At 41.6% G+C, this 26767-nt stretch overlaps 1 protein-coding gene and 1 long non-coding RNA gene across 6 annotated transcripts in view; both read left to right on the forward strand.

Annotated features, from left to right (window-relative positions):
* LOC117559811 (dipeptidyl aminopeptidase-like protein 6) overlaps window positions 1–26767 on the forward strand; it is a 446505-nt gene that overhangs the window by 318912 nt on the left and 100826 nt on the right. For all 5 annotated transcript variants that reach the window (XM_034236499.1, XM_034236502.1, XM_034236498.1 and 2 more), the window contains one exon: window positions 22189–22287. In XM_034236499.1, coding sequence (XP_034092390.1) covers window positions 22189–22287 — 99 coding nt within the window. The remainder of the gene's footprint in view (window positions 1–22188; window positions 22288–26767) is intronic.
* On the forward strand, window positions 14304–15259 carry LOC117559818. Its single transcript, XR_004571055.1, has 3 exons — window positions 14304–14372; window positions 14665–14829; window positions 15198–15259. It is a non-coding gene; the product is annotated as an uncharacterized LOC117559818 (long non-coding RNA).

Genomic DNA, 26767 nt, shown 5'->3' on the forward strand with positions numbered 1-26767 from the left:
CAGTGCTAATGTCAAAGACATTATATTTTTATTTGACCAGGATGCAGTTACACAAATATTTGGGAAGCCTTCCCTAGCCTCCAGCACCCGCCGCCCCTGGGCCTACAGTATAGCCCAACCATGTACACCTTCCTTTTTTCCCGTCCAAAGTTTGAATTGGATAAAGGTAATGGTTATCGATGGTGCTTTTATAGCCTATTGTATAATAACTGTGTGATTTATATTGCTTTTCAAATGCATATGGCCACCCATTTACACTGCTCTTCCCGTCAAGAATATGAATAGAACTTAGTTAGATCACTTTACATTTCTGCAAATACATTTTTAATCACACACGTCTCCCCGTCCCGAAAATGATACATAAAATAAAAAGAGGAAACCATTTTCAAGTTCAGTTTTCAACGTTTTATTTAAAATAACTGACATAACAGACACCATACTGTAGGCATATCTGCTGCGGAAACCAGGACGAGCTATTTCGGGATCTGTTTTTCGGGGGCTCCTCAGTCTCTCATTTACCCGGCTCCTGATTAGGACACATCCTGGGGATTGTGTTTACAAACATTGACCAGACCGTTCACCAGCCCCCACCCCCCATGTTGCCCATGCTGTCCTGTGTTGCGAACTCTTTGTTTAAAACGAATTGGCCATCGGAATGTGTGGAGGAATTCTCCCAAGGGAGAATTCCACAGCTCTCCCCCCCCCCCACTCCTGTGATCTCCCATCCCCCAGTCTGTAGGTTTGTGTTTGCATATTTCTATCCCATAATTCATACTGGTCCTCTCACGCACATATATTCTCCTTACAGTATACATACATAGGCTATATGAGTCCGTGTATCTACGGACCATTTGTTTTTCTTTATTAAAAAAGTAAACGGAAGAGAGAGGCGTTTTTGCCCTTTTGCTTTTTACCTTACTAAATGGTCTAATGGTCAGTGGAGCGAGGGGGGGAGGCCCGCGAAACTCGCGGAAGTGATTTCAAAACAAAAAGCACTCGTTTGCTTGGAACAAAGAAAACGGCCAAGACACACATTGAGTCCAGAAAATGAATGTCATTAAGGGCTGTAAATACAATAAGCCTGTGTCTAAAATTGACAACAGGCTTATTATATTTACAGCCCTTAAGATACACTTTTGTGTTTAACAGCTGACCACTACCATGATATACTTTGTTTTAGTAGATTTCGCATGAGAGCAAAATGTATAAATATGAGCATTACATTGAATATGAATATGAGAACAAAATGCATGAATGTGTGAGTGACAATATATGAATGTGTGCATTGAAATATGATAATATGAGAGCAAAATGTATGAATGTGTGAGTGTAAATATATACGTGTGTGAGAGTGAAAATGTATGTATGTAAAAGGAGAATATATGTGTGTAAGAGTGAAAATGTATGTATGTAAAAGGAGAATATATGTGTGTAAGAGTGAAAATGTATGTATGTAAAAGGAGAATATATGTGTGTAAGAGTGAAAATGTATGTATGTAAAAGGAGAATATATGTGTGTAAGAGTGAACATATGCTGCATTTTGAATGTCCGATAGTCCACCATTTCCACCGGAAATATCAAACATTTAATAAAAGTGAAAAACAATGAACAAGACTTAACGTATTCATCATAATTAATTATATTTATTTCGTTTGGATGTAGGATTTTTGACTTTGTTTAGAGCAGTGATCTTCTACTATAGGCCTTTGAACATTTTGGACCCAAAATCACAACAAAAAAAAACGTAAAAACAGATTTTGAAAATGATATTATTTTTCATATAGGTAACACAAACATACACAATGAAACCATTTAAAAGCTGGAAATATATACATGGGATGTCACTATGATAATGTGAAAGTTTGATTGAGGTAGCATGGGATTTCATTCTGATAAGGCAAAAGTGTTATTATAAATATAATACAAATATATATATATTATAAATAAATAAACATTGATTGATTGATATATATACACATTATGTACAAAAATCAGTTTTTTCTGTCGTTATCTGTGCCACGCTTCAAAGCGGTTTCTGTCAATATGACACAGAGGGCAACATCACAGGTTCCTCCTCCTCCATGTCAAAAAACAAGCTTAAAGCTTGACTCACGTTCAGAGTTCTCTTCATCATAGTTGAATCTTCAAAACTCTAAATCTATCTAACTATATCTAAATTCTCAATGTTTGTCTGTCACTTTACTTCAATCGCAGTCTCCCGCCGTCTCTCTTCGTCTTTTTTCGTCTCGTTTCGTATCACTCCGTTTACCTGATTACCTCACCCCCTCCCTGGTAAATACATCCTGTTGAGCAGAATCTACAGTTTCCAGTATTTTTCGTTTCGTAAAATGATCAAATGCGGCGAAGATATTAAAATATGTGCTTCCATTATTCATACTTCTGAAATATATCTGTATTAACTTTATATCATCGTATGTCCGTGTTTATTGGGTCTTTTTGCATGAAACAAAGACTGGCATATAGTTTCAAGCCAGTACTTTCGACAGAAATACACATCCTGTTGAGCAGGATCTACAGTTTCCAGTATTTTCCGTTTCGTAAAATGATCAAATGCGGCGAAGATATTCAAATATGTGCTTCCATTTTTCATACTTTTGAAATGTATTAACTTTATATCATCGTATCTCCGTGTTTACTGGGTCTTTTTGCATGAAACAAAGATTGGGATATAGTTTCAAGCCAGTACTTTCGACAGAAACACACGGCAATGTTGTCCGGACTGTTGTTTTTATGCGGCACCAGCTTGAACAGGTCATGTGATCTGATCACGCCGGCGTGACGGTCAACTCCAAAGGGTTAATATTAAATACATATAAGTAATTTTACAACTTGTATTTATAAATACTCTGTTGTAATTATTGATGCATAAATGTGTTCATCCATTCAATTTGGCATCTGCTATAATGGGGTTAATGTATGATATTACTTAATAATACAATACATTATAATATATGATATGATAATTACATTTTAGTTTTATTCATTTCTTATTTCATAGTTTCTCATTATTATTATTTTTATCGCTCATCTTATTTTTGATTTTATTAATCTGTGTGAATCTGTGCTGTCCTGTTTTTCACTCTCACCCTGTTGCTGTTTGAACTACTGAATTTCCCCACGGGATTAATAAAGGTCCATCTTATCTTATCTTAATGTATAAGTTGATTTACTTCAATCTACTGTACTGTGTAAAAACACCCCAACAATATTACAACAAATATACTGCATAAAGCAAACTATATACTTTATTTGATCTAAAATATTGATGTTTTTTCATTATAGTAGCTTGTGAAAACCATACAGTAACAAATAAGTGATTAAATGCTACAGTATTCAGCAAACACAACTGCAGAGCTGCAAACAGACTAATTTCTACAACACGCAGTTGTCTTTGTGTATTTTGTGAATGAAGCGCCATCTCATGGTTAAATCCTGTAATTGAACAAATGGGGAAATTGGGCAACGCCCTCTAGCAATTTGGCAACACCCCCAGCCACTGGCATCCGCTGGGCTTTTGACTGGGACACACCCATCTGAGTCTGATCTGGAGTGCTTCATCTGTAGTCACGTGTGGGGACTCGCCTCCCTTATGGGGACACAATGGAGGTCCCCATGAGGGGAATCATTCCTTTTAGGGTGAAGACTTGGTTAGGTTTAGGGTTAGGGTAAGGTTAAGGGTTAGGCATGTGTTGGTTATGGTTAAGGTTAGGATAAGTCTCCAGGAAATGCATGTAAGTCAATGTAATGTCACCTGAAGTGATATATACATGGTGTGTGTGTGTGTGTGTGTGTGTGTGTGTGTGTGTGTGTGTGTGTGTGTGTGTGTGTGTGTGTGTGTGTGTGTGTGTGTGTGTGTGTGTGTGTGTGTGTGTGTGTGTGTGTGTGTGTGTGTGGCCTAGCATTACTATACTTGTGGGGACCTACATCTGTTTACACAGTCACGTGTGGGGACTCGCCTCCCTTATGGGGACAAATTGGAGGTCCCCATGAGGGGAATAATTAATTTTAGGGTGAAGACTTGGTTAGGTTTAGGATTAGGGTGAGGGAATGCTCCGGTTTTGGGACAAAATTAACATGGGATCACTCCGGTCATTGTACGTACTTCGTCTCACTGGAATATTAACGGTCAGATTGAATACAACATCGACCCAATTTATCCGGTTCCGGTTCGGAACCGGTTCCAACATTTCGATTCCAACGGCATCATTTAGACATGTGAATTTCGGTTCCGCTTTTCGATGCCTGCGGAAATGTTTCTCGCTGCTCTCCGTAGCCTACTGTATGACTGCGGCGGGCGGGAAATGTAGCGTTGTACCTACACATCCTACAGCGTAACCTGAGACCAGGGCCGGCCCGTCGCACTGGCGTTATACAGTAGATGTTCGCCTAGGGTGCCCGATCTGTGGAGGCGCTGCGCTGACAGCTCTGGGAGGGAAACAAAATGTTTTGACCGTTGGTGCTCATCCTAATTTTCGGCCTTGATTCAACGACATTCATAATTAAGTAAATGTAACACCCTTTTCATCCCGGTTGCATTTTCATTTCCCCTGTACGATGGGCGCTGTAAGTGATGAAAATGGGGGATATTGACTTATCTGGCACCCGCACAGCCAAAGTGCGAGTGAGCGTGGGAGCGAGCGAGGGACAAAGGGAGGGCGCTGTTGTTATTAGCATCTGGTGCTAGCTGCTCTAACGGAAGAAGAAGATGTGGAGGGAGAGTCCTCTCCAGTCAGACTGAGGCTGATAACTACAGCTCAGTGAGGTAAAGAACTCTGAGTGTTTAGATAGTTCACTTTAGTCTAAGTTATCTCAGTGGGTCTCAAACGTTTTGATCACAATTTATGTAAACACATATTTCCAAGGCACTCCTTTATAATTATTGGGATAAAACAGGTTTGAAATCATTCCAATGTATACTATAGGACAGTAAACCAGACATATCGTTTTAGACTGGAGAGATAAAAAAATATGCATAAATAAAATAGTAAAATAAGATATGAATGAACAACAAAAATAAAATACGTTACATGTATTTGTTATTGGCTATGGTAAAATGTAAACCGATCTTTTTCATATGGGTGTTTAATTGTACCCCCTAGATCTAGTCTCTAGTCACTCTGCTTAAAGTGCACCAGATTGAAGCATTTTACTTTAAAATGTTCAAACATTTCTTCCCGGTATGCCTGAGAAGGCAGATATGCTTGTTTTTCTCAACAAGAACTGTTTTCTTTAAATGTTGGACTGTTGCACTGTTGTAGCTTCAGTGGTTCTCAGGTTACAGTTACATAGCAGTAAATATAAACAGACTGATTAATATGAATATTACTGTAAACTAACCTGTGTAAAAGTTTCTCGAATAAATGTACTTTTTTTGGTGGAAGAAGCAATTTATAATTGTTTTACCCTGCCCCTCAAATAATCGGAACCGTTAAGAACCGGAATCGAAAAGTAGAATCGGAATCGGAATCAGAATCGTGGAAATTCAAACGATACCCAACCCTAGACAAAACACTGTTTCACACATTTAAAAACAATGTTTACCCAGGATTCAGGCACCTTCCCTGGCTTGTAAAATGTGGTGATGCGCCCTGGAAGTATCAGACTATTTAAAACATGTATACCCAGGATTCAATCACTTTTCCTGGCTTGTAAAGTGCTGTGAAGCAGCCTGTTCTCTGGGTGCAGTCTGGGTGCAAGAGCCATGCGCTGCAAGGAGATATCTGGGTGTGGTCTGTGCAGGGGCGGATCTAGACAAATATTCATGGGGTGGCAGGAGATTTTGAGGGGTGGCATCCCCTGACAGAAGTATATGCTGATTTAAATCGCAATCATATCAATCAATTAGGGGTGTAACGGTACACGTACCCGTACTGAAATTATTCGGTACGGGCCCTTCGGTTCGCTACACGTGTGTACCGAACGAATATAGCGTTAAACGTAAAAATATTGAGAACATGAACAACTTTCTGGAAGTAATCTCAGGTATATATCATAGAGCGACCAAGTAATTTCATTGGACGAGAGGCATACTATGAGAGCTGGTCACAGGGATGCGTTCAAATGTAGTCAGTAATTTGAGGAACTGTCGAAATGGCAAACGCAGATAAAGTTGAGCTGAAAATCCTACAGCATCATTGAAGTCTCCGGTTTGGGAACATTTTGGTTTCACAGTTACGTACAAGGATGACGGACAAAGACAGGTGGACCGAACCAAAGCTGTTTGTCGGTATTGTTCAACTAACATTGGTTACGCGGCTGGCAATACATCACACTCATTTGAAAAGGCATCACCCGAATGTGAATATCACCGGTACCAAAAGAAAAAAGACTGAAGTGCAAACCCAACTCCCACAAGCATGTAAGCCTCCACCACTCGCAAAGAGTTCAGACCGAGCCAAAGCTATTACAAACGCCAAATATCCTTATGTTGCCATGCTAGCAAAGCGCTACCTGGCTGTGCTACCTCTGTCCCTAGAGAGGGTGTTCTCCACAGCAGGAGACATTGTTAGTGCCAGCAGATCTGCCATTTCAGCAAGCAATGTGGACAAGTTCATCTTTCTTTAAACAACATGAAAATACAATGACAAGCAAGTCCTAATGTCAAGCTGGCTGCTTAGGTACTAGTACAGTTCAAATACAGATTATTTCAGTTCATCGAAATGCTGCACCTTAATGTTTATTTTACTATATGTTGTATTTATTTGAATACATTAGTCACAGTTTAATAATAATAAAAAAAATGTTTTTAATGTTTTGTGATCATTTTTTCTGCTGTACCGAAAACGTACCGAACCGAACCGAACCGAACCGTGACCTACAAACGAGGTACGTACCGAACCGAAATGTTTGTGAACCGTTACACCCCTACAATCAATGTTAACTTGGAAAGCCACAATATTAATATTTTAACTCAATAGGTGATATTATTGTGGCACATCAGTAAAGCCTTACATATAAGGTGGCAGATGTAATTTAATGAATTTTAACTGAACAATAACTGAATGAGTTTGTCTCACTCTTAGACCAGCAGGGGTACCAAATCTATGCAGACTGCTGCAATAAGTACATTAATTAACTGTCTCATCGATGTTTGTCTGAATGAATATGATACTATTAACAATCATATTATTCCTATCAGCTGTATAAATAAATAATAAATAATAATAAATAATAATAATAATAGATTTAATTTGTTAGCGCTTTTACAGGTGCTCAACTGTTATGATTCACATATTCATTTATTATTGAATAAACTATATTTATTTTTTGGAGGAGTTAATGATGAATGTTCATCAAGATGCTTGCTCACCCTCCTTCAAATTTGAAAAACAAGTAATTATATCATTATTGATATACAGTTACAACCTTGACTTTACATCAGAAAGAACAAACATTAAAGAAGTGACTAACTGCATCAGTTAGGGTTAAAAAACGTGTATTCAGATAAAACATCGCTGCAGTTATTATCCAGTGGAAGGAGCTTACCTACTGGCCTAGTTCAATCAAAGTGGTTACTTTCTGTTGGCTGGGCAGTGTAGTTTTACACACCGTCTTATTTTACTTTTTCAGGACTTAAAATTGTTTTTTTGGGGCAGACCCCCTCAAAGAAAAAAATATATACACGCATACAAGGTCATCATCTTAACAGTTTGTTATTCTCATCGAGTCATCCGTGAGCAGAGCATCAAGTTGGCATGTCTATTACAGCTGAATGCGGCGATTCCTATCTTGTTCAGCAAAACGCCTCACAAATGTATTAAGATCAACAGCTTTAGTGCGTTTTGATTCAATGCTGAGTACAGCCAAACTTGACATTCTCTTCTCTGTCAGTGTAGACCGCAAATACCTCATTCCTTCAGTCTACTTGAGTCCGAAAGGCTTCTCATTTTGCGCCGTCCCGTTCAAATGAATTCGCCACCAATCATATTTCCACTCTCGCGCCAGGACCGGGGAGGGGTTACATGACGTGAATCTTGTGCTGCATTCACTTGCACTCGGACATTAGAGACTTTCTCTCATAAATGTCCGATGAGCAACAACTTTTCTTTCAAAACAAAGATGCCAACTGGGGTGGCAGCTGGGGTGGCAAGGCTATTGTTTAGGGTGGCAGTTGCCACCCCATGCCACCCCGGTAGATCCGCCCCTGGGTCTGTGGCTCTCACAGCCCGCTTCTTTCTGGCTGCTCTCTCCCTGTATTCACAGCACTTTTCCCCAGCTTTCAAACACTTATTGCTGGGTATGAAAGCCTTGTGCATCACCCTGGAGCTCTGCCTAGGTGCCTTTGAGTGTGAGACCCTGCTAACAGCAGTGAACCTGCTGCCAGCATTACAAACATATTAATCAGGGGTTTTAACACTTTTTTCCATGAAAATTATTTTCATTCACTATCATGGGGCTATATAAATCAAATTCCGGGTAATTAGGAGCACAATTGTACCTTTTACTATTTAAATGTATTTGTATTATATATTTTTGGGCTATTAAAGTGACATTTCTGGGTGACTTGGTCAGTTTATGGAGCTTAGCCCACAATTCCCGGAGGTTCCAGGCCGAATTTGGGAGCTCATAGGTGGCCTGCCATGCGCAAAAAAGCCGAAAAAAGTAAAGAAAACGGTAAATTATATCTTAAAATAATCAAAAATGAAGTTTTAAAAAATTCTCGAAAAAACGACCGAGTGCCAACGGAGCTCCAAAAAGCTCAAGTCTTCGGGGCTTCGGGCGGAAGCCCCGGACACTTTTCCACTCCCCCGTTGCATTTTACAACGGAGAGGGGAATCGAGACCTCCCCTACTCCGTCAAAAAAATGCATTCATGTTTTTCAAGCTACAATCCGCACGATATCTGAAATCCGGTTTTTGAGAGGACTCAGAAAAAAAACGACTGTGTGATTTCCTGGATGAATTCATCCGCTACATGTGCACTCTGGCTCAGATACATTTGTTGCCTGGAGACCCCCAATCATGGTTCTTTCCAAACTTTACGTTTTTGAACTGGTCTCTGGAGGAATGTAAGGGGAGTTTGATGGGACTCTACCTGCATTATGATGCACTATTTTCGGATACATTTTACCACTTTTGGCCCGTTTTTATGGTTCTCCAAAAAGTTAACTCAGACTTTTTCTGACTATGGAGGAATGTAAGGAGAGTTGTCAGGGGACTCTACCCGCCTTAAGAGACACTATTTTGAGATACAATTTCTCCATTTTCACCCCTTTCCTCTGGTTCTCCCAAAAGATAACTTAGACTTTTTCTGACTCTGGAGGAATGTAAGGAGAGTTGTCAGGGGACTCTACCCGCCTTAAGAGACACTATTTTCGGATACAATTTATCCATTTTCACCCCTTCTCTATGGTCTTCCAAAAGTTAACTTACACTTTTTCTGACTCTGGAGGAATGTAAGGAGAGTTGTCAGGGGACTCTACCCGCCTTAAGAGACACTATTTTGAAATACAATTTCTTCATTTTCACCCCTTTTCTATGGTTCTTCCAAAAGTTAACTTACACTTTTCCTGACTCTGGAGGAACGTAAGGAGATTTGTCAGGGGACTCTTGCGGGCTCATGATGCACTATTTTCGGATACTTTTTTTCATTTTCAGCCCTTTTCCATGGATGAATTGAAACTTATTTGTTTTACATTTTGGTCAATTTGACCCAGTTCTGGTACCGCATTGCCTGGAGGATAGGACAGAGAGATGACAGACTCTCTGGCCGCCTCACTGACTATAGTCACTATTGTCGGACACTTTCTTTGCTTTACCCCGGTTCTATCACTCTTTCCTCCTTTGACCATAAAACGTGTTTCCTGCTGGGGTACTACCTGGTTCCGGGGCACCCCAAACCCTCTCATGGTCGGGGCACCATGAATTGATGCATCGGACCCAATGTTGCCATCACCAGCCCCGCGTTGGTGTGGAGGTGGGACCATTTAACCCGGTGGGAACCTAAGTCCTCCCTTGGTCCAGGTACCAGGTATTGAAGCATCGGACCCATTGTTGCAATCACCGGTTACGCTAACGCATATAAACAGAGAAACATAAAATAATTTAAATACAATTCACTGTGTCTGTTTCAGTAAGGATGTCGTCCGAATGCCCGGTGTGCGGACCCTTCTATCTGGCTTTGAACAAGCAAAGAAAGAGGCATCATTCTTAAAATGGCCAGTGGCAGAATAAATGTTCGGACCAAACCCTGTCCCATCACAGTGTATGCTGGGAAGAACCTAGACCGTCATGTAACTCATGACCACCCTGAGTTCTCCCGAGATGAGGCACATCAGGTCCTGGCAAGGCTGAAGCATATGTGGCACTGCAATTGCTCCATGACCTCAGAGAGACTAATCCCATCATTGGAATGGCTACATCATTGGATATTGACAATGAGGAGAAATACCCGGTGCACCCTCCACCCTTCTCCCCACATACTGAGTGTGACGAAGAGGACTGCAGGCAGGTGATGCTGGAAAATGTGGCATTGAGGGCTCAGAAGGATGCCCTCATTGATGAGGTGAAGATCCTGCGCTCCAGGCTGAAAAAGGGGCTAAAACCCAGGAAGCAGAGTGCCACTGCTGCTGTGCTTGAGGAAGAGGAAGAATGTATACGATTTAAGGGCCTGGCAATCTCAAGTACCTCCGGCATAAACACAGTAGCCTCCGGTAATGAGACCCCTCTCAAGACCCCGGTCAAGACTCTCATGCAGTCCCCAGCAGCCTCCGGTAATGAGACCCCTCTCAAGACCCCGGTCAAGACTCTCATGCGGTCCCCAGCAGCCTCTGGTAGTGAGACCCCTCTCAAGACCCCGGTCAAGACTCTCATGCGGTCCCCAGCAGCCTCCGGTAGTGAGACCCCTCTCAAGACCCCGGTCAAGACTGTCATGCGGTCCCCAGAAGCCTCCGGTAGTGAGACCCCTCTCAAGACCCCGGTCAAGACTGTCATGCGGTCCCCAGCAGCCTCCGGTAGTGAGACCCCTCTCAAGACCCCGGTCAAGACTGTCATGCGGTCCCCAGCAGCCTTCGGTAGTGAGACCCCTCTCAAGACCCCGGTCAAGACTGTCATGCGGTCCCCAGCAACCTTCGGTAGTGAGACCCCTCTCAAGACCCCGGTCAAGACTGGCATGCGGTCCCCAGAAGCCTCCGGTAGTGAGACCCCTCTCAAGACCCCGGTCAAGACTGTCATGCGGTCCCCAGCAGCCTCCGGTAGTGAGACCCCTCTCAAGACCCCGGTCAAGACTGGCATGCGGTCCCCAGCAGCCTCCGGTAGTGAGACCCCTCTCAAGACCCCGGTCAAGACTGTCATGCGGTCCCCAGCAGCCTTCGGTAGTGAGACCCCTCTCAAGACCCCGGTCAAGACTGGCATGCGGTCCCCAGAAGCCTCCGGTAGTGAGACCCCTCTCAAGACCCCGGTCAAGACTGTCATGCGGTCCCCAGCAGCCTCCAGTAGTGAGACCCCTGTATGCCAGAAGACCCGTGTGTCCGTATACAATAATCATTGTGAGGGTGTCGCACCGACAGTAAAACAGAAAGAAAATTGTCTGTCCAAGGTCAGCCGGATAAAGAACTTCCTCGTATTCATGGCCCATGGTGTTAACCGGCTGTCAGATTTGCTGTTCCTAAAAGACACAAATAGGGTCCGTGGCTGGAGCGAGTATATTGTAAAGTCGGGCCGGGCAGTCACAACATCGCTGTTGTTCCTGAAGAATGTGAACCATTTCTTGAGGTACTTGTCTGAGTCAAAGCTCCGGGGGTGCAGGCTCACCCAGTATGATATGACCCACATCATCAGAGAGGTGAAAGCCAACATGAACGACTTGAAAAAGTCTGTCACTGTCCACCAGTTTAAGGTGAAGAGGAACAAGCTGGATTGTCTGCCAAGCCAGGCGGTGTGTGTGTGTGTGTGTGTGTGTGTGTGTGTGTGTGTGTGTGTGTGTGTGTGTGTGTGTGTGTGTGTGTGTGTGTGTGTGTGTGTGTGTGTGTGTGTGTGTGTGTGTGTGTGTGTGTGTGTGTGTGTGTGTGTGTGTGTGTGTGTGTGTGTGTGTGTGTGTGTGTGTGTGTGTGTGTGTGTGTGTGTGTGTGTGTGTGTGTGTGTGTGTGTGTGTGTGTGTGTGTGTGTGTGTGTGTGTGTGTGTGTGTGCTTGTCTGCCCAAGGTTAAAACATTTGGGACAGCAGTGAGAATGTGAGGCGCCTGTTATGAGAAACAATGTGTTGCTTAGACTAAACTCGAAGGAAGCTCGACTGGAGAATTAAAAATAAATCAAAACAACTGTACATTAATTAAATACATTTGACATTTAGCTTGCAACACAAAGTGATACTGATCTCTGTCTGTTATGATTTGAAAGTCTCATGATTTAAAGTGTAGGCCGGTGAAGGAGAGGCCCTTGGAAAACAACATCTATTTTGTAACTGTACTTATTTTAAAGAGATTGCAACATTATACTTTTTAAAGAATTGCTCACTTCATTTAATACATTTATTATGCACACAATAAAAACGTCAAATAATATATCGATCCTGGCTTAACCAGCGACCTTTACTCTTTTGTTCATAAGCTCGGTTTCAGAAAACTTGTCAGTCGTTTAACAACTATTCAAATTTTAGTAATGTCTATTGAGACCAATTTGGTTGATACGAGAAATAATTTGAAGCAGTTTAATAAAGAATGTTAAACTATATTTAAAACTGTAATTTAACTTCAACTTATATTAATTATCTGATTCCAGTGGCCAGTTGGAATAGATAATCAACAAAGTTTCCATTTGACAGCAACAGCGCAAAATGTTTCAACAATAATTCGTATTATGTCTGAGTCTAGTTCTGTCTTATCAGCTTTGTTTTTCGAAATGTGTTCAATACATTACGTTTTTTCATTATTACCATGCAATACATATATTTAAGAATAAATCAAACAAATAATACAACCCTGACCTCCTCAGGCAGGTTGTTTACGACCAGCAGTGATGCCTCTGAGGGTCTCGGGGTGTAAGACGGGGTATAGGGTTTATACAAGGTCACAAAGATATCTTAACATACCAGCAATACAATTTAAGAATGTATTCTTAAAGCAATATCATCTTATTTTCTTCTTACACCTACAGCGCACACCCTGAACAGTGTGCTTCTTGTTTACATTTTCCTCTGCACACTCAGATGCAGGACATAAAAACACTCTTTTGCTATTTATTTTCACTTTGCAGCACATTTATACTACCAGAATTTTGCTTTACATCTTTATATTATTTATTTTACTCAAGTCATTTTGGTGAGTTAACTAAAGTTTAGTTTATTTAACCTTGGCTATGGACTGATTCATTATTAGTTGTTACAAAACATACACAAGACGGCGGTTAGACAAACCAATATAGATTATAGACCCCCTGATACAAACAATCAGACAAACAAACATGAACTCGTAATAAACACCAGTGTGCCAGCAAAGCTCATCCAGCTCAATTTAGTCCGAATTAAGAGGTTTCAGATGGGGTAGGGAATTATCTCCAGTGGGGCGCCTTGACTCACGCTTCCACCCTTGTATACAAGTCCTATGATCGGTGCCTGATAACTGTCCAAGAGCGATAACTAGCTTATCCCCGTGCGACAACCACTACTCTATTCTAGTGGTGCTATGCCCCCCCCCGATCAGGAGCGTATAGACTTTTATTTTCCCTCTACCCTTTCCCTCCAGCAACAAACACAGTTATGGCGCGTTTCCACTGCAGCGGGTAGCTCGCTTTAAGCGCGCCGAGCCGTGCGGGGCCCGTTTTTGGTTGCGTTTCCACTTGGCCTAGTTTTGGCCCGAGGCTACTTTTTCACCCTTTTTCTGGCCCGACTAAATCGTGGTTCTATCGAGGCCAACAAGCGGGGCCAACAACCGGGCGGAATATGCTAAACTAGTGACGACTCTGATTGGTCAGAGAGAATCGTCACAATTCTCGCGCGACTTAATCCCTAGTGTCGCATATATTAAGGGACGCTTGCAGCATTTTTGTAAACCTAAGAAAATGGCAAAGAAAAACATACCGTGGTCGATTGACTAAGTTGCGACGTTCCTCCAGCTGATTGCAGATGATAAAATCCAGCGGGAGCTCGACGGCACAACTCGCAACCTAAAAGTTTTTCAGGAGGTCTGCACTGCACCGAGCGCGGATTCTCAAGGACTTTCCAGCAGTGTAGGGAAAAACTGAAAAAGCTTAAGAGTGAGTATAGAGCCGTGAAGGACCACAACGACCGGAGTGGTTCAGATAGGAAAAGCTGGAAGTGGTTCGACCTGTGGGACGCTATTTATGGCCATAGACCGGCCAACGTTGGGAGGGAGGGAGGCCTGGACTCTGCAACCGCGTTACTGGAGTCCCTGCATGGTAAGTCTTTGCTAACGCTCTGTTATTTGCTTGAAAGCGTTGTGTCCCTATCTATTCTAAAGCTCACTTCTAACAAACAAGTATTTTATCCTTACATTTATGTTCGACAACCCATGCTTTTATGGAGCCCCGAAGAGCTACATAGCTAGCTGGCAGATAGCATTAGCTAGAGCTATTGTTTGCTAACACCACATGCGCCATTGTTTAGGTTCTTCTTTTCTACAGTTGTTGTTGCTATTTAGTATTGTGCTACAGTAGTTTGTGGAATTAACAAGTCATGTTGCTGTTCTAGATGATGCCATTGGGACTAGTGAGGAAGAACAGTCCCGAACAACGGGTGGTGGCAGTGTTCCGTCCTCAACATCATCAGAACACACCTCAACTCGACCACAGACACCAGTCGAGGAACCGACACCAACGCCGAGTGCCATCACGACACCGCAGCGTGTGGTTCTAGGTAAGAAATAGGCATGGCAAAACGACTGGAATTGTGACTTTTTTTTAAACTTTAGATCATCCATCGTCATTAAGTAAAATAAGCTATACCACTGTGTGGAAATGCTCAGTTACAAACTAGCTAGTACGCAGCTAGTACAATTGTGTGTGACATCCTATTATATACATATATTTATATTCATTATCAACAGGCTGGACATAATGTAATTCACTTTCACAATCATTGTAAACATCTAGGGCATAACTGTCTTTAGTTCATCCTTACTGTTGTTCTGCTTATACATTGTATTGTATCCTTGTGTGACCTGTCCTGTGTTTTTCATTGTTATTGCTAATTGTTATTGCTATAATTATCTTATCGTCATACAGGCAAGAGGAAACGAGGAGGAGACGAGCACCTAGCACAGCAGGCACGGCACCATGAACAGAGCCAGGCCCAGGTGGATCGGCACTGGCAGCTGACCATGGAGGCTGCTGCCCGGGCGAGGGAGGAGGAAATGGCCTTGAGAAGGGAGGAGACCGCTCAAACTCATGTGTTTAACCTGGCCTTCCTGCGCACTCTCGGCCAGGTTCGAGGGGGCAGCCGACGTGGCCCGTCTCCTCAGGAAGACGAACCACCTCTGTAATTTGAATATTATTCAGTTTCATCTCTCTTGTTTTTGTTAATTTGTAAATGCAACATTTATACTTTCTTGTTTATTTCTTATCTTTCCTTTTTTTTTTTATAATGCCGTATCTATTTATGCTGCTGCAATACAAAAAAAAAATATTTTGTATTTGTACAATGCCATGCCTTTTTATGCTGCAACAAAAAACACTTCCCAAATTGGGATTCAATAAAGTACTTCTCATCTTATCTCTTGTTGATAAATGCATCATCTGATTTCCTGCCATAATCTGATTAACAAACTGATTTCCGTGAGCATGTAAACAAAGTCACTGGGTGGCCACTCACACACAAAATTACAGTTTTGGAATCCAATCATAAACTGAAATGTACAATTAAAGGGCTTTAAATCAGCAGAACAAAAACTCAGATTCACATGAGGCAGAAGTTATAGGCCTATATTTTTCGTAAATAAAAATAGGCTACAACTAATACCATTGCTAATAATATTTGTGAATCTTTAAAAACAAAAGCCTACAATATCACTCAAAAACAATTGTAAAAATAGCCCAATTAAGATCTAGATATAAACATACATGAATTTATAAAGCAATAAGAAACACCATCAGTTAGGAAAAAGCCCATAAGATAAAAGTTAATTTTAAGAAGAGATTTAAAGCAAGAAATTGAGTTTGCTTGCTTGAGGTCCTCCTCTAAAACATTATTTCGTAACTGACACATTACTTAAAGTAAAATATTTCCTTTCACAAATAAACTGGAAGGGGGTATTTAGAAAAAAACAGAAAGAGAAGGGGGATAAGAGATCATTTGTATTTATGTTTACTTTCATATTTGCTCAAATGTTCTTATTATGGGGAAGTACTTACTGGTGCTTGAAAATCAAATATTTACTAAATAGTCAATTCTGATAACATTTGTTTGTTTAAATCATTTGACAAACACATATGTGAAAGAGAAAAATAGATTTATTTATGTTCAATACAATGTAGTAATAATAAAAACAAAACGTCACTAGCCTTAATGGCCCACAATCTTTCAATGTCGTGTTTATAATTACAAACACAAGAAATGTATATCAACGTACTGAACCATGATGTTATGAACCAAAACATTCAAGTTTCCTGTATACAATGAATATTTAGCTATTCAGGTAGCGCATCAAACTCTGAGCCGGTCGCAAGCTTCCACAGTGCGATGGCCACCCTCTTCTTTAGAGGTATACACTCGCGGAATGGTGTGTCCTGTCTCTCCATCGCTGGCCGCAGTTTGTTGCACAGGTATACGTATGTTTCCTCAGACATCCTGAAGTTCTCCACCCACTGAGTGTGTGTGAAAGATGGAACAAATCACACCCCACCACTCGGTTGCTCGGTCAAGCATCCAAACACATGGTCTGCGGTGGCAACCTAACTTCTGAAATACACAAACAAAAGCATACATATTTTTAATACGTAAAAGTGGTAGCTACAATTAATTAAATACTTGAAACACTTTTGTCATATAATGAGCGTGAAACACTTTGGTCGTATAGTGAGCGTGAAACACATTTAGCGAACGTTAACTTACCGAATAGCGTTGTCGTTGAGTCGTCCTGGAGTAGTCTCTGCCGTGTTGTACGATTGCCATAAGTCTCCCCTCAGCTTCTTCTGTATTACGTCTTGCTATAAGCAGCCTTTTCCGAAACAAAGTTTTCCTTCTTGCTGTGATAAAAAACCACATACCAAGAAGCAAGGACACGATGGTTTCCACATCCTCCATTGTTGTTGTGTGTTTTGTGAGTTGTGTCGCATTGAAGATGACATCACGGCAGTTGTATGCAGCGTCGCTCCGCCCGCCAAAAAGCTGATCGCCCCGCCTACACTGCGTTACTATGGTAACTACCCCAGTTCCTAAACTGTAATGGAAACGCAGCATTAAAGTGAGCCGGGCTAAACCAAACCGAGCGAGGCCTGCAGTGGAAACGCGCCATTAGTGTAGTCACTTACGGACCAGCCTATACACTCGCTATCGAGTTCATTACAACAATGAAACAGTCTTGCTCTACACTCGCATGCCACTGCCCACCCGTGATCAATTAGCCTATAATTTTATGTATGCACCCCCCGGACCGGCACCAGTTCCTCCAGCATGTAGGGAACTGTGGCGCATCAGGAAATGCACGCACCTCGCGCTGCCCCGTTTTACTAGCACATAGAAAACGGTCACAAACAACGAGTGTGCATTTGGACCTTTCTCCTTTTTAATAGAGATGGCGGTGGCGTGAGTTAAAGTCGTAGGCACAGACTATGACTTTCTCCCTCTCAGTTCGCACTCCACCAGCAAAACAGATATGGGGAGGTATTTACACACACACCCCGCGCTGCAGCTGGAGCCGTGTTTAAAGAGGCGATAGTCGTGATATCTCTGGCTGCTTCTTCCTAACTGCTAGTGTTGGCCGCTGAAACCCCTAAAATTCTGCGATTTGTTCGATACAAATCTTTACATTGCTTTCATACAGAAGTTCCACTTTACTGATGCCTTTCTTTAAGGTTTCTCCAAACATGAGCTGTGTATGCTTGTATGGCACATACGTCCCGAGCAGCATACACAGAGAAAATCAGCCAGGACAAAGTCCCCAGACACTTATTCCCTGGGGTTACTAGCCCCAAATGTTCATCAACCAAAAACGAAACACAGCCGCTCAGTTTCACAGGTAATTTCAGGATACCGTCAATCACAGATTCTGGTAAGGCAATGTCCAAATGTGGATTTTAAATTACACTTACCAGTTCTGAAGATATGTTGGTATCCTGCCAACAACGCCAATTTGTGGGGGAAACATCTGAAGCAATTGGAGTCAGAGAGACACGAGGAGAGCTGGAGCTTTGATGGCAAACATTGACGGTTTATTTGGAGCTTCGGCCGGAGAATTCACAAGACATGTCACAGGCCACGGTTTGACCACACGGTTGAGATGCCACAATCATAGGAGGCGCGTGAGGCTCAGGTTTGGGAAGGCTAAATCACTTTTTTTACCTGACGTTGCCCGCCTCCGGCGTCAGAAAAGAGATCGACTCAGTGAAAGCACCGCCTGCAGAGCTCAGTGTGCGGAGTTTAAATCTATCAAGTCATATTACAGGATAAAGGAAATACAGTTTAAACTGCCGTATGCAGGGAAGACGCCGACGTGTCGCACTTATCATTCATATCACATTATCAATCAGATCATTGATCACATAATATCATTATATATTTATATATTTCCTTATCTGAGTCAGCTTCTCGAGCCGTATCTGGCTGTGCAACACTTACATTGTCATATACTGTATGCATAAGTATTATTTTAAGCAACACATTAGGTTGACGAAACACTCAACTCAAATGTAATTAAAGTCAGATCCACTCATGTCTAGATGGGGCAGTGATATCATAAAACTGTTGTACGCTTTCAAACACTTTATAGTAGTTTATTTATTTTTTAACCAGTTTTTCTATATTCACCTTGCAGGTGCAACTATGTAGCTTGTATCCTGGATTACATATTTAAATCATGGATGTTTAAAGTTCATATTTGTCTAATATTAGTTTACTTTTCATTAGGGCCGGGACTTTAACGCGTTAATTAAGATTAATTAATTACACAAAAATTAACGCGTTAAAAAAATTAACGCATTTTAATCGCACTTATTTTTGCACCGCGGAACGTTTCTCACTGGATGAGTTTCAGGCGTACCGATTATACTGGAGCACCAACTAACGTTCATGACTTCAGACAACAACAAACCACAGTGAACAACAGTGGGAAATGTTCTTTTAAAAAACGGACGGATGGAAGCGTCGATAAGAGCACGGTTGTGTGCAAATTATGCAAAAAGGAATTCGCAGCACATCAAGCCTCAAGTATCACCTCAATGCAAAACATATAGCAGCTAGCTTGGAAGCTAGCGTGGACGTTAGCCTCTTTTATCGCGTTCACACCAAAAAGAGCCGGTACTAAAATTAGTTCATGAGAACCTTTTTACCCCCACGAAAGTCCCTGCTAGAGAGCAGAGAGCTGCTAGAGAGCAGGGACTTTCGTACGGCTCTCTTGTGAGAAAAGAGCTATATTTCTGATTGGCTGGGCGGATTGCAAACCACGCCCCGTAAAACTCCCAAAAAGTGTTGTGAAGCCGCCATTTTATTATCCTCGCATTAGCATTATTAGCATTAGCCCAGCGCAGAAACGCAGAGAGACTAACTTATGGCAACACAAAATAAAACATGGGAGCGGTGGAGATGAGGAGGTGTCGGCGTTCTGGCGACTCGGAAGGTTGAAAGAGTTCTCATGAACTAAGTTCTCATGAACCTTTGTGGGAAAAGTACTGCAGTGTGAATGCGCCTAATGGTATACTAAAATCCATGTGAAAAAAAATTGCTTCTCACTGTTCTTAGGTCAAATATTTATATGTGATTAAAAATGCGATTAATTTCGATTAATTAATTACAAAGCCTCTAATTTTTTAATCGAGTCCCGGCCCTACTTTTCATTAATGAAGTATGACGCTGCGCTGTCAGTACACTTGTCCCAGATACGCCTCTCTGATTTGTCGCTGTTTGTGATTGGTCAAATGTTGCTAACCCCGCCCCTTTCACGTGAATGCTTTCAGCTGGAGAGAGAAACCCTGGCTCGATTTACCGAGTTGATAACCAGCGTCGTAGGACCGCTTAGCGAGATCTCGTTTGTTAGGGTTAGTTAAGATAACTCAAACATATCCAGGGTATGTTGAACTGGCTTCGTAGTACAGGGCACAGGTGGCTGCATAGGAGCGCTAATGTCAAAGACACAAACATTATAGGCTACATTATATTTTTATTTTACCAGGATGCAGTGACAAAAATATTTGGGAAGGCTTAGCCTTCCCTAGCCTACAGTACCCGCCGCCCCTGGCCACAATCAATCCTCAAGAACCCTCCTGTAGCTCAAGGTTTTAACTAGTGTAATATCAACATTCTTCAATAGATCGACTAAACAGCTGAGGACACTGAATCACAGTTGTTGTCCCTTATGGCTCGGGGTCATCTACACCCCGAGAAGGATGTGTTCCAGGTGTCCCACAACAATAACTATCTTTGACAGAGAGTTGCCCGGTCATAAACTGGCAACATCAACACTAGGGCAGCCCCTCCCTATGGGAGATAACGGCTGCTCAAGGTTGGTCAGCTGCGTCAGAGGGCAAAGGAGGACATGCAGGGCAAATTATTCCCCAACAGTTACTTGATGTATTACAAGTCAAAGTGGATTGTAGAATACATTTTATAACATGCAATAATTGTAGTAATATTCAGAGAACATGTTTGAGGGGTTGTTTGCATAACATAATATTTATTTATTTATCAAATTTGAGCATTTTTTTGCATTCTGGAGTATCAAACAAGAATTGTTTGTATTCATTGTAAGATTGATACATTTCTGCAGTTTGCTCGTCATAAATGTTACATGAGAGGTAATATTTTTGATTTATGGTATTAATTTACATGTTACTCCTTTCAACCTACTACCAGTGGTGGTGCAGTTCCTACCCCGTTATTTTGTGTACGCATGGGTCAAATTGTCCGTGGAGCACCGCACATTGACCCATCATGTTAGCTTTTTATAAATTGGAAACATTGCTTCGAAAATGTACCTCAATTATAAACATGACGTACGCCATGTGTTGAGCGTACTTCATGGGGCCTCATAAATGAACTCTATAGCTGTCAATGGTTGAGGGGATTTTAGTGGAGGATATGATGAGAATACTTTCTCTTGTGACTCTTACTATCACTTAAAGGGGACCTATCATGCAAAATGCACTTTTGTACGTCTTTTATACATGAATATGTGTCCCCGGTGTTCCAGAGAACTCACCAAGTGAAAAATAGTCCGTTGTTACTGTTTGAACTAACGTAGCAACAGCAGGAACTGCTTCGATAGTGTTTTTGAGGAGCTTTTTGATTACAGATTTGAAAACATCGTTGCTTGCTTTAAAAGTAGCACAATTCATTATGTCAAACCTTGGAAAGTATCTAGATATCCCTGCCCTAATGCCAAAAGTAACTGACAACTGAATATGTGTCGCCGTTTGATGTCTATGTCTGGACCGCTGCGTAAAAAGGAGGGTTTCTGTCCCATTATTTCTCTTCTTACTTCTATAAGAATAAAACACGGTGGACGGAGATCTCTTTTTCTCCCCCTCTTCTCCCCGCTGCAGCCTAGAAGCTGATCTCAGAGCACGCTCCCCTCTCCTGCAGGGGGGCGTGGTCAGCTGCATCTCACAGAATCAGCCCCCTGCAAAAACAGCGCTGGAAAGAGCAAATAGAGCGAAATGAAGCATGGCTAAAATGCAGGATCTTTTTGGTATTTTGAAAAAAAAACTATATTTATATACTTTATATAGGTATGGCCTTACAATATATTGTTCAAATATAGCATGATAGATGTCCTTTAACTAGACCATTAATGAGGGCTCAAAGTGGCAATTCGAACATCATATATGTCTGTTTAGTTTTTTTCTAATCTTATATAAAGAGACATTATTGTCAAGTCACTGTGTTTCAAATCTTAGCATTGTGAAGATTTATAAAGCTTTTAAATGTTCTACTCACTCCAGGATGTATTGGAAAGTATAACAAAAATATTTCCTGTGCTTTATATATTTTTTACTTACAAAAAAGCATTTCTTTTATAAGGAGCTGCTCAGTATCTTGATATTAATTGTGTTCGTTCCTTTACAGGTGAAGATGACCAACTGGCTCTCAAGGGCAAGATGACTGTTGCAGACCTCTTTAGAAAAGAATTCAAGATTCATGACCCTAATGCCAAATGGATAAGCAGTAAGTATGCTTATTTAATAAAGGATTGCACACTTCTTATTTTCATTGGATTTGAACATATGTATCAAAGGTTATTTCTTATTCACACATCGCAAGAACAGAAGAGGATATTTTCTTGGGATATTTTTACATCGATTCCATGGGATATCAATCTACTACTTGTTTGTCAATTGTTTCAACAGCTTCATAGGAAGAATAATATCATGAGTCTCAGCTTTCTAGTTGTTTAAATGTGCCAATTCATCTTGAATCTAATTTAATAGGCAACTTTAAAATCCTAGGATATGTCAAATTGTCTTGTTAGATACTTAAAGTACATGAAAGTTATTGACCAATGAAATCCAAGAAGGGCAATCATTTAGAGTCAAAGAGAGAACACACCCCTATCCAAGTCTCACTTGGATAATTCCCTGACAAATACATTACATCAGTTTGGTTGTATTTTATTTTAGATAGGGCTGCTCGATTATGGCAAAAATCATAATCGCGATTATTTTTTGGTCAATATTGATATCATGATTATTCATTGACTTTGAAAACATCCATTTATTGAACTTTAAAAAAAAAATAATAATAATTTGAACAGTATGTTTTTAACAGTTGATTACCCTGAACTTTAAAGGTAGGGTATGTAAGTTTGAGAAACCGGCTTGAGATACACTTGTTGTTATATTCCATAGAATGCTCTTAACATCCCGATAGCAATGAATATCTTAAGTGCTTTGACAAAAAATCCATTAAAAAATGTCATCTGTGGACGCCGTAATACTGTAAAAAGTACGACCAATCATTTTAGCCGGCCCGGCTAAAATAACTAGATGGCCTACCTGCCTGTCAGCCTTCCATCTGTGCACAAACTTATCTCGTGCCCTCATTGGTCATGTGCGCATTCGTGTGTGTTGGAGGAGGGGCTCTATAAGGAAGTGGCAGATTTTCTCCGGTCGTGTATTTTCAAATTCTAGCGATCTCGAGCCGGTTTCTTAAACTTACATACCTTACCTTTAAGTATAATTCAACTGAAAAACCAATAAAAACAAAAAATATATTTTTATTTAAAGGTCCCATGTCATGCTTTTCTGGTTATTACCCGTCCCATTGTGTGTTATGTAGCTTTTTATGCATGTAAACTGTCTGCAGAGTCACAAACCCTCAAAGTACACCCTGTAGCGAGTAAAACTCTAACACAGAAAAGACCTGTCTATGCTGCCTCAGAACGCCTCGTTGGAGATTTCTCTTTTTCCATTTTTTTCTTCTTGGGTATAGTGACGTATTTGAGTATAGTGACGTTACGTTACGTCCACAGTGCCATTACGTTACATCACACACACACACACGCTCAATCTTTTCTCAGCTGCAGCTCCGCTGCTTTCTCAGCCTGAGACAGCGGGACACGGCGAGGCTATGAGTCTGTGTGTGAGCACACACACAAACTCACAGCCAGGCTGCGGGTGTGTGTGCTCGGGCTGGTTTCGGGCTGGTTTCGGGCTGGGTTTCGCTGTGTCTCACTGTCTCGCAGACGGCCTGGGCTCACAGGGAGGGGGGGGGGGGGGGGGGGCAGGAGCTCCAACAAGCCGTTTAGGACAGAGTGTGAATATACATACTGTACTATACAGAGATTCTGTATGAGAAACCAATGTGAGTTTGGAAAATGCACAATATAAATCTATTTTAATATACCTCAACAATGGAATTATGATCAGTAGAAATGGCCATGACATGGGACCTTTAACATTTATATCTACATTTAAATAAAAGTATGACGCTGCACTGTCAGCACGCTAACCCCGTCCCTTTCACGTGAACGCCCTCTCAGCCGGACAGAGTTTGAGAGCGCGGTTCATTTACTGAGTTGATAACCAGCTTCGTAGGACCGCTTAGCGAGATTGCGTTTGTTAGGGTTAGTTAAGCCGGGTAAATCAAACATATCCAGGGTCTGTTGAACTGGCTTCGTCTGAGAAGAGCAGCATCAGCTGCAAAGAGCTGTGCCTTTTACTGTTTACTTCACTGTGTTTCCCTTCATTAGAACAGCTGAATAGAGATCGAGGCTGCTACGTTCAACCACACACACCTCTATACACATCGAACTACCAGAGTATTCCATATTACTCGTTTTATGAAGGAGATGTCCGGTCACCAGGGTGCATGATGTGTGTGTGTTTGTGCTCAGCTCGGCTCTGTGTGTGTGTGTTCGGTGTGTTTGTCTGTGTCCGACACCACCGGCATTTGTTTTCAAATTACCATGAATGTAGTGCTACAGTCCTGCCGGAGTGCACCATAACGGACGACACTATCATAAACAAATACACACACACACACGCCCTGGCGACCGGACATATTCTTAATAAAACTAATAATATCAAATCAAATCAAATCAAGTTTTATTTATATAGCACATTTATAAACGATTTTCGGTCGAGCCAAAGTGCTGTACATATAATAAAAATAGCCTACAGCAGAGACACTTTACAGCAAATACAATGCTGTAAATACAATATGGCGTAATAATCGGGCAGTTCGATGTGTTTAATCATAAGAAAGTATCTTGTGCGAATGAGAAAGTATATCGTGAGCACAAATTAATAAAGCGTGGCCTCGTTTTATTTATTTGAATCTCTATGAACCCTCCAGGGCTCCGTACAGTACTCTTATTTTGGTAACCCCTTATCCCAAAACCGGAAGTAGCGAGCTAAGAGACTCCGGCTTGACGAGTTAGTAAAAGTTGACTGTACGCTAGAGCAGTGGTTCCCAAACTTTTTCTGTCAGGCCCCCCCTTTGGAGAAAAAAAAAAGTCGGGCCCCCCCAACACAAGTCAGACTCAGTGGCGGCGCCAGAGATTTGTTTTGGGGGTGCTGTGGGGTAGCTTGACCTTTCATAGAAGGTGCTCAAACATTTAGGGTTTCCCATTACATTCGCTACAGTGGAGTTTTCTACTGCAACAATCCCCACGCATATACACAACGTACCCGCAACTGCTACAATGAAGGCTCGATAATCAGCTCACGGCATATAGGTGTAAGCAGGGGTCAAGTGCTATTTGTATAGGTGGTGTGTGGACCTAACATAGGTCCACACACGCAACCTCACCCGGGAAGATTTATTTTTAAATATTGAAGTTAAATGCATCAATCTGGTGCACTTTGAGAGCAAAATGAAGATATCTATGGATACATCTCTCAACACCCATATGAAACAGAACTGTAAACAGATTTACTTTTTATTTATGGATATTTTACAAATCACCCTTTTAAACTTTATTATTTTTTTACTGTCATATAGTATTTCATACCTGTTTTTCATTTGTTCTCTTATTTTTTTATAACTATAATGATCATATAAATGTGTGCCTCGGAAATAATTGTTTACATTAATGGTGACCAAAACGTTTGAGACCCACTGAGATAACACTGAGAGAGTCCTTTAGTTCACTGAGCATCTCAGTCTGACAGGAGAGGACTCTCCTTCACTTTGTTGTTGAAAAAACTCCTTATATCCGTTAGCATAGCTCGCTAGCACCAGAAGCTAACAACAACGATCTCCAGTACCGGTGCGCTCTCTCTCTCGCGCACGCACACAAAATGGCTCGTTTCACACACACACACACACACACACACACACACACACACACACACACACACACACACACACACACACACACACACACACACACACACACACACACACACACACACACACACACACACCATGTATACATCACTTCAGGGGACATTACATTGACTTACATGCATTTCCTGGAGACTTGTCCTAACCATAACCAACACATGCCTAACCCTTAACCTTACCCTAACCCTTAACCTTACCCTAACCCTAATCCTAACCAAGTCTTCACCCTAAAATTAATGATTCCCCTCATGGGGACCTCCAATGTGTAAGGGAGGCGAGTCCCCACACGTGACTTTGTAAACAGATTTAGGTCCCCACAAGTATAGTAATGCTAGGCCACACACACACACAGAGCCAAGCTTTAATGAAACACAGAAACCCAGACGTAATAGTACTGTACTGTATCATATTATTTTCGAATCAATAATTTTTCAAATTATGATTTTATTTTATTTTTTAAATGTATAACCATTTTTCCTCCTGGTCTCTCGCGCCCCCCCTGTCATGCCTCTGCGCGCCCCACACTTTGGGAGCCACTGCGCTAGAGAATGGAGCATGGAGGACCTGAGAATAAAGACACGGCAACTCGTTTACACAAGAACAAAACGGGTTGGATCCGCATAGTTTCTCTTGCGTATAGCCCTTTCATTTACACGAGGCTGTAACAAAACGATAGAAATGGACCCCACAAACGATAACGGGTACCAAGGTGGATAGATTTGAAAACGAAACGCTCTGGTCCAACGGCTCCGTGTAATCGCCTCTATACAATCATTTCCTGATAACGCTGAAATAAACGCGCCTCCCTCTCCCCACGTCTCCTGCTCAGAGATCAGCTGCTGGGCAGAAGAGGGGGAGG

Source organism: Gymnodraco acuticeps, unplaced genomic scaffold, assembly GCF_902827175.1.
Source record: "Gymnodraco acuticeps unplaced genomic scaffold, fGymAcu1.1, whole genome shotgun sequence".
Classification (NCBI taxonomy): Eukaryota; Metazoa; Chordata; class Actinopteri; order Perciformes; family Bathydraconidae; genus Gymnodraco; species Gymnodraco acuticeps.